Source organism: Pteropus alecto, unplaced genomic scaffold, assembly GCF_000325575.1.
Source record: "Pteropus alecto unplaced genomic scaffold, ASM32557v1 scaffold8, whole genome shotgun sequence".
NCBI lineage: Eukaryota > Metazoa > Chordata > Mammalia > Chiroptera > Pteropodidae > Pteropus > Pteropus alecto.
In genome coordinates this window covers 3,048,911-3,061,309 of record NW_006494609.1, presented here as the reverse complement: position 1 = coordinate 3,061,309, position 12,399 = coordinate 3,048,911, and the positions used below count along the sequence as shown (strand labels likewise).

General features: G+C 41.4%; 1 protein-coding gene across 1 annotated transcript in view; it reads right to left on the bottom strand.

The window, feature by feature from the left end:
- The window catches only part of DLST (dihydrolipoamide S-succinyltransferase), an 18,507-nt gene extending 6,378 nt beyond the window's left edge, over positions 1–12,129 (bottom strand). The window contains exons 1-10 of the mRNA XM_006925449.3: positions 11,994–12,129; positions 11,392–11,425; positions 8,726–8,774; positions 6,144–6,199; positions 5,925–5,999; positions 5,636–5,691; positions 5,022–5,133; positions 3,394–3,549; positions 2,946–3,022; positions 1,981–2,078 (exon numbers count right to left, since the gene is read on the bottom strand). Coding sequence (XP_006925511.1) covers positions 1,981–2,078; positions 2,946–3,022; positions 3,394–3,549; positions 5,022–5,133; positions 5,636–5,691; positions 5,925–5,999; positions 6,144–6,199; positions 8,726–8,774; positions 11,392–11,425; positions 11,994–12,056 — 776 coding nt within the window. The 5' untranslated portion in view covers positions 12,057–12,129. The remainder of the gene's footprint in view (positions 1–1,980; positions 2,079–2,945; positions 3,023–3,393; positions 3,550–5,021; positions 5,134–5,635; positions 5,692–5,924; positions 6,000–6,143; positions 6,200–8,725; positions 8,775–11,391; positions 11,426–11,993) is intronic.
- Between the last annotated feature and the right edge of the window lie 270 nt (positions 12,130–12,399).

The following is a 12,399-nucleotide window of genomic DNA, read 5'->3' as shown; positions in this document are numbered from 1 at the left end:
AAGAGAAGTGATAAACATCTCTGCTCTCAAACCTGCCCAAATGCTATTGTCTGGTCATTAAGTAGTTTCTATTTCAGAGCTATGCCCTTGGAGGCAGAGGCTGGGACAACAGGGGAGAGGAGAAGGTCTCAGAAAGGCCCCTTATGGGTTAGCTCAGCACAAGACCCAAAGGGCACTCGATGGAAACCAGATTACTGACTGCAGCAAGACCCCAGGCTATCGTTAAGTGACACCTCGATTAGCTGCTGAAAGGAGATCCAACTATTACTCCCACCTTCCAATCAAAGCTGTTGGGCCAACTGCATCTTTCAAGGCAACAAATATTTACATGTTTCGTCTTAAGAAATTGGGTAGAATTTCAAAGTCCAATTCAATTTGTGTACAATTTGGCCCTAATGCATTGAAACCTAAGCTGCAGTCTTTGTGATTCATTAGTCAAGGTCCTACCCTATATGCTATGGACAGGAGAGAAATCTTTGTTTTGAATGACATCAAGTCTTTTTAGGAAGCTTCGAAAACAGAATGGATGACATCTATTGAAACAGGTCACAGAGCCCTACTCTGAACAATGCCACAGCACACTGTCAATAAACCATTCCTTTCTCTATACTTCTCAGATCCCTTCCAAAGGAAAACAAATTTCTTTAATGAAAAACAGATTATCAGACTAAACACTTAGGACAAAAAGCAGCAAAGAAATGACCTGAAGACTTGATGATTTACCCCCTGAATTAAACATCAACTCTTATCCCTGTTATTCAAAATATTCTGAACTACGGATCCAACTTTCTTAACTATTCCTTCCTACACATATTCCTCATAGCAAATATTTCTCAAACGTGTCTTGTATTTTCTCGTCTGTGTCAAATCCACATTGTTAGCATCGTCTGGAATGACCTTTCCCCACAATGTTACCTGTGTCAAAATGCCAGTCGTTTTTTAAGGCCTATTAAAAATCTCTTTCCTCCAGAAAAATCTTTCCTGACCACACCCTCCCTTCTTCTGCCCCGCCCCAAAAACAAATGATCTCATTCTCTTCACTTCACACTCTTTGGACCCTTCTGATAAATATTTTTCTAGATTTTACTCTGTGTTTATCCACACCAGACAGTAAGCTCTAGAAGCTAAGGGGCTCTTTTCATTCATCTTTGTACCCCCCTCAAATGCAGCATGGTACCTTGAACACAGTAAGCATTCAAAAAATACTTGTTAAATTTAACTTCATTCTCTTCCCTATAGTGCTAATACTTGTAAATATCAAAATCTTAAAGAAAATAGGTGAGTCAACAATTAGCTTGCTACAGAAATGGTTATACAGTAAGTCCTCACTTAACACCGTTGACAGGCTCTATGACTTTAAGCAAAATGATGTATAAAGAAACCAATCTTGCCACAGGCTAATTGATATAAATAAGAGTTAAGTTCCTACAACATCTCATTAATGTTATAACAATATGATGTTGAACAAAACAACATTATTCGCGGACCCACTGTACTACATTAGCCCCTTTGGTTACTATTCTAAATTTTTTTAAAAAAACACAACTTGTTTTCCATTTCATTATCAAAGCTGGGAAAGGTGAAAGGTGTAACAAACCTATGCCTTTTCACTGACACAATTCTGAGTTGTTGAAGGAGCATAAAGAGCAGTCCCTGTGAGAAAGAAACGGTATGGTGCGCTGGCTCTGGGAATTCTGTCAAGTGGTTCTCCATTCTAAGGGGTAGACCTCGGCATAAGCCCTGGTTGCCCTAGCTCAACTTGGCAACTCACAGAGTTTAAGTCACAGAGGAGGCAGGCATAGTATTAGCAGTCAATGAGAGAACGAAACCAGTGGGCCACTATTTAAGTCAATAAGCAGAACGAAGCAGTACCTCTTCCCTGTTAAGTAAATTTTGAAATCAGCATTAGATGGGGACTGGGGCAAATTTAAGTGTTCTTTAAAAAAAGGGGCCTGGAAATAAGAGGACTAGAACTCTCACCTCATGTCAATCTCATTGAAAGTTGTCAGCATTGCACATGTGTTCTGGGCCTCCTTCAGACGCTGAGCAATGCGCTGCCGCATCCTATTCATTTTCTCCTGAAAGTGAAAGTGCGATAAGTATTGACACTCTGGGTCTCTGGATCAAGCACTCCCCCATTTAGTTTAAGGGCGTACCTACCTGCCAGGAGTGGATGATAAAGGACTATTAATATCTACGTACAACGAGAGTCTCAGGCTTCCTCTCTCCTGCAGACTTGTTCTTTTGATCGAGAACAAGAAAACATAGACAGAAACTACTCACTCAGATGTGCCTAAAGTTTGACCAAGAATGGAGGCCCAAGAAATGGTCTGATTTGAAAAACAAAACCAACTTATGAAAAGGAAGAGTGTGGTATAGACCAGGAATCATTATAGAAGGGACAATTTCTGGTGATAATGACTCGCATGAGAATAGCTATTTGTGGAATGGAAACTCACAAGCAATAAGCTTTTGAGGCTATCGTATTTTTAGGAGGTATTCTCAGACAGAGGAACCCACACTCTTGACCATACTTCCTTGAGGTTTTATGTCTGCCTCTGACAACTACTGCTACTGGGTAGCCCTCAGCTAAGTATCCCGGAAGTATAGGAATAGAACTCACTAAACCACCTCTCCGAAGTGTGTATTATTGTGGGAGGGAGGGGGTGTGTTACTAAGCTACCATCCCTGCAAATATTTTACTCACTTAAAGCATTTCAGTGGTGGCATAACATAGTGGGAAAACCCACTGGACAAGTGTTCACTCAGGTTCAGTCCCATCATCTGACCATTCATGACTATGAACAAGTCACTTCCCAAACTCAGTTTTCCTGTCAAGGCCAAGAGAACAAGCAGCCAGCCATTCAAAAGTAGGGACCACCATACCCACACTTCTCAATACTACCTCTCTGCCTCTTTCCTGGAAGTGGTCCTCAGAGGCTTACCCGATGTTCTGAACGGAGACCTTTGCCAACTACTGGCTCAGCTACTGGACGAGCAGCAGTGGGTTTTACTGCAGACACTGAAAACAAAGAGGGGGGAATACAGCTGCATCAGAAAATGAGAGAAACATTTATTGAGTTTGTGCCAGTGCTTTCATACTGTTCTGTCACTTAATTATCAAGATATTCTGAGATATATTTGTGCCATTCCCAAATTACAAATGAACAATTTACTCTGAGTAGTTGAGTAACCAGCCAAAAGTCATACAGCTATAAACAGAAAGCTGGGATGCAAACCCAAGTGCGCTGATACAAAGTCTAGAATTCTTTCTACAAAGCAGAGAGTAGAGCCTGTTCAGAGCCATTAGTCTCAGACTTTGCTCTGTGAGGGAATGCGACATTAGATGAGATGTTCCTCCCACATAAGGACACATGGGAGTTGGAGGCTTACCCGGTTTGCTAGCAGGAGGTTGTGAGGGCGAGGGCACCGGGGGCATCTGAGTGGGTATAGATGCTGCAGGGGGAGGAGGAACTGCCGATGCTACAGGCTCTGCTTTGGGGGCTGCGGCAGCGGGGGCTTCGGCTGGCTTTGCCTTAGCAGGAGCAGCTGGAAAAAAAAGAAAATAAGATGCTACTGGCACTGTCTGGAATGGAAGGCAACCATCACAGACACTAAGCAGAATTTAGCAGCAAAAGCTCGATCTCCAATCAATTAACAAATGCTCACTGGATATTTTCTATATATGCAAGGCACTATGAGATATACACAATGATATAAGGCACTATTAGTCTATTCTCCACGGCTCCTAGATGGTCTACATCAGTTAATTAACTTAACTCAGCTGCCTTCCTGATTTTACAAGTATTTATTAATCATCAAATTCAGCAAATACTTTCAAAACAGCTCCCAAGCCCAAGAAAATGTAAACTTCCAAGCAAAAGCAGCTCAGGCAATTTAAGATGTTCAAACACATAGATTAACATATTTCTAGTTATGGTACTACTGACAGTCTCATCTTCTATTTTAACACCATGTTAAAAAATAAAAGTTTAAATAATTAAGGGCTCATTTACACTTAAGAGTTCAAAGCATTTCATCTAGATGACTCTAGCAGGAGGTTGTGAGGGCGGTCAAGTAATAAACTCTCAACTTTAAATTAGATGTTTATTTTCATTTTACCCATCTAGACATTGTAAATGGTTTTATATTTAAATTAGAAGACCTTATTTTGAGGAATAAATTATCAGAAGATGGAATTCTTCAACTGAAGAATCGATCTTATTCCCTAGCCTCTACTGCACATTCTTTCCATTCTGGGCTTCTACGATGCCCTGGCCAATCTCAGTGATGCAATCTACCATCTCTGCTACATATTTTAACAATGAGAAAGAAATAAACTTTAGTAGTTACAGCATTTAAGAATCAGAAAAAATTGTTTTCTTTTCTAATCCTTAATATTGACTGTAAGGTCCAGTACAAATTCATTTCCTTATTTCTCATTTCTTCCCAAGAGAAAAACCTTCCTAGAAATGTTATGAGAATAGATGTGAAAAAACTACACTGAATTCTCCATAATAGACACCAGGAAATATTGCTGCTTTTCACTTTAGAACAGCGGCTCTCAGCCTTAGCTGTGTATCAGAATCACCTGTAGAGCATTAAAAGCAAAGAAAAGCTATGATACGTAACCAGAATCTGGTAACCCTAGATTTAATATATCAGAATCCCTGGGCCATGGAGTCTCAGCATTTGTATTACTTTTAAAGCCCCCGTGTGATTCTGATGCAGGATTGGGAAGAAAAAAAATCACTATCTTTAGAATCTTTTTCATGTCTATTATATCTTTAAGGTCCAGCATAAGAAACATACATGGAAAGAACAGAGTATTATGAGGTTTAATACTCTTTTCTAGAACTTGACATTTAAAGTTCACACTATATAAATATCACCTTTCTTGTTCCTTCAACTAAGGGTAACTGGAATGCCAAACTGTCTTTGAGGTATCAAGGAATTAGTACATTATGCTCAGCCCCAATACCAAGGAGTAACACTGAAGACCTTGACAAGAATGTCTTTACCGCCAGTTTTCCTGAGTGTGAACAGAGGAGTGCCTCCTTCTACTTTCCCCCCATCAGGCACCAAAAGAGCTTCAATTACGCCATTTGCTGGTGATGGAACCTGCACAGATGTCTGAAAAGGGACAAGAGATGGAGAAAGAATCTAAATTTTTACTCAGCATTAGAAAATTAATTGTATAGCATCTCAAACATGAGTCATAAGAGCTGCAACATAGATTACAAGACTGCATAGAGAAATGCCAAGGCCACATTTTCAGAGCAGGAGTAATGACAAGTCAATGCTATTGTAGAGTCATTCTTTCTGTCCTTTCTCAGAAACATGAAAGCAATATTAAGTTAATGTGTTTCTAAGTGAAACATTAAAAGCAACTGGAAACAGCTCATGCACACACAAAAAGAGCTACAAAACTACGAAAAGTATATAGTACATATACCTAGAACACTCTAAAATGAAATGTTTAAAGCTTTATTTTCTTTTTAATGAGCTATTCCAACATTTCTACAACTGAGGTTAAAGCCAGTTAAAAATTATCTTTAAACAACGATTAACTCTCTGTTTCTTTCATTAGGTTAAGAAACCAAGAAAAATTGGCACTAATATAGAACAAGCCTACCTTGTCAGTTTCAATCTCACAGACCACTTCATCTTCTGCAACTGTGTCTCCAACAGCTGAAAAGACAGTCAAAGGTTACCTGTTAGAGAAGCTTCCAGTAGCCACAAAATCCTTTTTAGCAGGTGTTACAAGACCCCTTTCCTATAGGGTCAGGAGAAAGTATGCTGAACGGTTAAAAAAAAAAAATGGTGGAGGCACAGGTTCCACTGATTATCATGGAGGTGGTGATGGCAGAGGGGACTTTTACAAAGTATTTAAACTTAAGAAGTGAGAGGGCACTAAATCTTACCTTTCTCCCACCTAACATCCCCCTCTGTGACAGATTCTGCAAACGCTGGGGTTTTGACTGTAATAACATCATCCTCTAGGAAAAAAGCAAAAAAGAAAATCACATATGGACAAGAAAGTCCATATTTTTCCTTTTACATTTTTTAATTAAACTCAGTAAATTGTTGCTCTTGCCATTTAAACTGCATTCCCAAGAAGGCAGGGAGCTATCAGTACTTACTGCACACAGCTGTAGTTCTGAAGAAGCGAATGGTGAAGACACTACTGTTGTTAATGCTACAAAAGAACATAAAAGTAAACTCCTTTAGCAGGTGAGCCACTCACAGTCTAGATAGGCACTATGGATTTCCTTCCCTTTAATCAGTGTTTCTCAACCAGGGGTGTCCACCAGTGTCACCTGGGGAAAGTTTTTCAAAACATACTTGGCCAGACTCCATCCTCAAAGATTCTAACTCAGGTCTAGAGCAGAGCCTGGATGCCCTGGGTGTCCTAAATAGTGAGCTCCTTATGTGAGTCCAGGACCCTATTCTGCAATGAAATACCAGCTCTCACAAAATAGACTTACACTTGGTTCTCTGAAGAAAAAGATAGCATCTTGGCCCTTTTGCACAGTCACCAAAAGACTTAGCTTCCTAATAGGTTTTTAAAACAACAACAAAAAAAACTAAATCCAAGTAAGATAAATTGCATGCCCTTTGGGTACATGCCATTGCGTCACATACAATGGAATTTCTGACAGCAGGATTATTGATTTAGATCAGATGAGGAAGCAAGACAGGACAGTTAACTAGTAAGTAAAACAAGGTACGAGGGGTGGGGAACCCTACCAAAAAACTCATATGGTATTTCCTAGTCTGTTCTCTTGCTACGAGGCAGCACATCAGTCCACTTTGGACTTATTCAAGAGGAATCTCAAAAGATCAAGATATTTTTTTGATGTGGCACTAAATCTAAACAATGTAAATCGGAGAAAGGTTGTCTGTGTGCATTAACAGTAGTTACCTCAAGAGAGGGGGGAGAGCAGATATAATACACACACACACACATACACACACACACACACACAATCTTTGGTTATCTGTTACATATATATACATTTTGGGAGAGTGATATGGACTGAAAAGGACTTTCACTTTCCACACTTCAGGACCGTTTGAATATTCTACACCAAGCACCTTTAAAATAGGAAAGTAAAAGATTTAAGTTGCCGTTTGGTGTTTTGTTTTTATAATGTCGAAATAACTATAAGGTCTGTGCAGAATCAAGAAAAAAATTATGTTAAAAAATACAAAACACAAAGTTTCCGTGTAAAATGTATAACTATGTATAAGTACATGCTCGTGGGCAAGAACCAATGGGTAACGTATAACGCAGAGACTGCTCTATAAGGACAGTCAAAAACCTGGTGCCCTGGCTGCCTCTGGGAATAGGAAGTTGGTGGTGCTGGAGGACAAGAATAAAATCTTCGCATGGACACTTTTTACCTTTGAACTATGTAAATGCATAACCTATTAAAAACATAAGACCAAAAAGTTTTACGATAAAAGGTTTTTCAAATAAAGTGGGTACCTTATTCACAGAAAAAATACAGAACACAAAAAGAGTTATGAGGGTGACAGCCTAATCTAATGTGTAATCTTATTCTTCAAAGTTTAGGATTTTTAAAAAATACTTTTGAATAGTTATTTGTTGTATTTATTGCAGAGACTTGTGGTTGCTCCAATTTTCAATGAAATTGCAGATGAGTAGCACATTAGGAATCTCTATTTTTTTCGATTATAAAAATATTAGGTGTTCACTGTAGAATATTTGGAAATTTATAATGGGATTATACCAGACAGTAGAAAATGGAATCATTTTATAACCTGCTTTTTCTTACTTATCATAGTGTGAACACATTAATATGGCATAGTTTAACCAATTCTTGTAGTTTGGCCATTCTAAGAGAAATCTAAGTATACCAGGACTTCTACAGTATGGATTCCTAGAAATGAAATTGCTAGATCAAAAGGTACATACAGTTCAAGGACTTCTGAATGCCAAATTGCCCTCCAGAAATAAGTGAGTAATTTATACTTCTAGTACTGAGTGCATTATTTCTTAAAAAAAAAAAAAAAAAATCCCATTGTGATGCACAGTGAAGCAGCAACTAACAAATTTTCATTTTGAAGATCTTCCCTGCAGAGAAAGTAGTTTGATAGCTGTTTAATAGGTAACTAGAGAGCATCCTCTTACTGCCACCTTGAAAATACTTGGAAGGTAAAGTAGCATTAAGCAATATTCATAAGCAGAAGTTAATCTGAAACACACATGGGTGGCCTTTTCTCCAAACTTGGCATTATGCAATAATAGCATTCCCTCCAAACTAGTCAGAGTCCCAGGACTCAACTGACTAGTCTTTTGCTTTTTACTGTTTCTAAAATGAATAATTGTTACACCAAGAGGATGCTCTCAATCTCCACAGTAAGTGTAACCTCCAGTCCTTCGGCTGCACTTGTATCCAACCAGAATATTTAAGGCGCCCTTCTATATCTATCCCCATAAAAAAAGTGTTGGAACTTCATTTTCATTATAATCTAAACATCTGAAGACAGGTACACTCCTGGTCCACCACTTGACATGGGGCGGAAGCTCAAGATACATCACATATTATAAATTAACATCAAGGTTAGGTCTAGGGACTCAACATAAACACCTTGATTTCCAGCCTTGGAAGCCAGTGAAGAAAGCAAATGGTCAACTATAGAACTGGTGTCTTAAATACCCCGTAGCCTCATTATCTGTGCTCCCAGTGATACTTACACAATCTTCCTGCTGTCAGGGTAACCCGGTCCCTGACATAAGGAGACCCCTGGAAGAAACAAAACAACTCTCAACCAACAACTCTTATTTTATACAGGATACCTGCTGGGAATAGAAAAGTCTGTTCACCCCCTAACTCTGAGACAGAGCAGGATCAACTACAGGCAACAATATAATAATCACTCAGAACTCTGCTTCTCAAACTTTTCCACCAAAGTAATCATAATAGTAGAGAACAACAGGTATGTGGGGTTGAGAGTGGGTACGTGCTTGAGGAGGAAAGGGAAGAACTGTAAGGGCATAGCCTGAAGCAGTTTTATAATCTGCTTAAAATTTATCAACTTGAAATTTATCAACTTTATCCCTACATGTTTTCATAATGTCTCTACTCTCCAAGTCTTCAAATACAATTGAAGTCTAAGAAAGACAGATGATGGCTTATCCTGTGATACACACAGCATAATCTGAGAGAAGCCATGGGCCAGTGAGAATGTTTGGTCTGGGTTTGTTTCCCTGACAACCTAAAATGCACTAAGCTGGAAGTCTTATTGCCTGAATCCTAGTAGCAAAGACTGGGCGACTTTAGGCCCAGGCTCTCCAGCTTGTCCTAGGGCTGAGCAAATCATCCCTCCTTTCAGTTTAATGAGGTCTTTCATGCTGATGACACTCAACAGGTGGGAGCCCCTTTCTGCCCACAGTCCTCATCAAAATAGGGACTTCCCCAGCTGACAATTACTACAGCTGCCTCGCCTGAATATATTCTTTCATATATCTTATTTTTTTTTTAGATCTATTAAGAAGTCTTTATGAACCATGGGCTCAGAAGACACCAAATGGGAGACAGACCTCTCTTGTGCCCTCCTTCCCAAAAACATCCTCAGGGTTTCAGAGTCAAGTAAGTCACCTATGTCTAGCAGCCAATGACTCTGGAATACAAATCCCTAGGATAGCATGTCTTTGAGCTAGAAGAACAACAACCCATGCTGATTTTTAGAACCCTGATTCCAACTTAGAGTTCATCCTACAGCAAGTTCATTTGTATAGCGCTTTAGGGTTTATAAAAAGCTTTCACAAAATGACTTCATTTTGATTTTTGTGTCTCACCACTCCCTGAAGTGGAAAGACCATCTGCCATTAGTTCCATTTCATATATAAGTAGGGCTTCTGGAGGTTATGTTATTACCCCAAGGTGAAGCCCTAAGCCTCAATGCAAAACCTCAAGTACAAGGTTTTTTCCATTGTTCTGCCAACCTATAAAATGGAGAAAATGTTTACTGACATTTTTCAGGATTCTCAGTTAAAAATCTATTTATTATTGTGTGTCCTCTATAAGTTAACACTGTGCTAAGGCGCCTATGTTCTCATGACTCTTAGGATAAAGTCCAAAAACTTTACACATTCCTACCCTGTCCAGACCTCCCTACCTTTCCAGCCAGACAGGCTTCCTTTCTATTTCTATGACCAGTCAAGCACCTTCTTGCCTGAAAACCTTTGCACAAACAACTCATTTTGCCTGGAATATCGTGCTCTTGGCTAACTCCCATGTATTACGTCCTGCCTTAAATGTCACTTCTTCATGGAAGCCTTTACTGACATTCCCACTGCACTCTCCACCTCCCAAGCTGGGCTACATCATCCTACCCTCTCACTACACCTTGCATTTCTTCTCTGTAGTAATCACAATGTACTTATGTCCTGTGTATAAATGTATATTTGCTCTCCCTCCAGCTAGAACATAATATCCTTGATAGAGACCATCTGTATTTCTGTTGCCTAGCACAGTGCCTAACAGGTAGTAAGAACTCAGTAAATGATCTGTTGAGTACATGAGTTAATGATAACATGGTGGATTTAAGAATTCAGGCTGTGAAGTCAAACAGAACTGGCTTGACCAAGGTTGAGTGACTTTGGTCCAGGCACTTAACCTCTCTTAGCCTTGGGTTCTGCATACGTAAAACAGAATACTCCTTGTACTGTTTCTTGATGATTAACTGAAAAATGCATAGAAAGCACTCAGAAATCCTATAATAAAATCGACTCATTCAACAAATATTTATTCCAGGCATAAAAAAGTATTATTGGGATAAAATCTAAATCCTTCCTGTAGTCTCGACACCACCTTCTAGCTCATGCCACTCTATCCCCTTAACCAAAATGCTCTGGTCAAATCACTTTTTTCCCCCCAGTTCCAAAACACTGCCAAGCTCTTTCGTTCCTTGGAGACTTTGTATATGCTATTCCCTTTCCTTCTGTTTTTCACTGGGATGGCTTCTGTCACATCCTCCAGGTCACCTTTACTAAAGAGAACTCTTCTGTCCACCTTCATTTGTTTCCTTCTCAGCATTTAACCAAAATTTGTGATGGTTTATTTGCTTAGCAATTCACACTTTGTCTTTCCCACCAGACTGTAAGCTCCAGGAGGGCAAAAACTGCCCATTGCTAGAACCCTAGAGAGTACCTATAGTGCATTCAATAGTGCCTGACACGCAGTAGATACTTACTTAGTAACTACGTGCTAAATGAATAAATGATGGCTGTTATCACTAAATAAGCATTTTGTTTCACTCCTATCTAAACACTGCATGGAGAAACATAGGCACCCGGATTTCCTCACATACTGCTCTGCCCCGGAGAACATTTTAGGTGACAGCAAGGGCAGAACTTACCAGGCAGGGAACGTCTCCCTAGAGGGCAGTTCCCCTGTTGAGAAAGAAGATATTATCGACGTCACCCAAGATGAATGGAGGAAAGAAACAGCTTTTTAAGTACAGACTCAAAGCTGACCAGGTGCTGGTGACAGGTGAATCTCGTGACTCCAAAAGGAAAATGCAACAGCCAGGGCTCTCTGTCAGCACACTGAGCCTGCCAAACACCTCAACTTCCCAACAGGACTGACACTCACTGACTTTAAAAGAGAGGGGACGGGCCCTCGTATTCCGTTGGGGGACTCCACGGCACCTCCTCTCACACTGAGTCTCGTGTCGGGGCGGGCGCGGCTCTGGACGGCTCTTCAGCCCGGGCGCGGAGGGTGGGGTACAACAGGAGACCGGGTGCCGGTTGTCCCGGGAATCCGAAGGCCCGCTGAGCTCCGCAAAACGGCCCTGAGGGCAACGGCGGCCATGGGCCACCCAGCCCGCGGCCTCCGCGTCCCGGTGCCCTTGGTGCCTGGCCTGGCCAGCCCGCCGCGCCCCTACCCACGCCCCCGGGCTGTTCGTCTGTCCACCGGCGGGTTTCTCACCCGCCCTGGCCAGGCCAGACCGCACCGTACCTTCTGGAAAGCGGAGAGCGAGCGGCTGAATGCCCGGGACACGCAGCGGGACCGAGACAGCATCACGGTAGCGGCTGCAGTGGCGGCGGCGGAGCCGAGGGCGGGCGGACACCGGATATAGGGCCCGGCAACGACCGGAAGTGGGGCGGGCCGCAGCACCCGCCGGCGGGGAGGGGTGTTCGGGCGAACCACTGGCGGGAGAGGGGAACCCATGGGCGGGCGAGCAGCCCGAGCCTCAGCCCAGCGGTAGGAGCGGGGAAACCCACAGCTGTTGGGTGGGTGATCTTTGAGCCGGTTACTCAGACATGCCTGCCCGGTCTTACACTTGTGTGGCCTTGGGCAAATGACATTGTCTCCTTGAGCCTCAAGTTCCTCAAATATAAAAAAAGCAATAGTCACTTCTCTA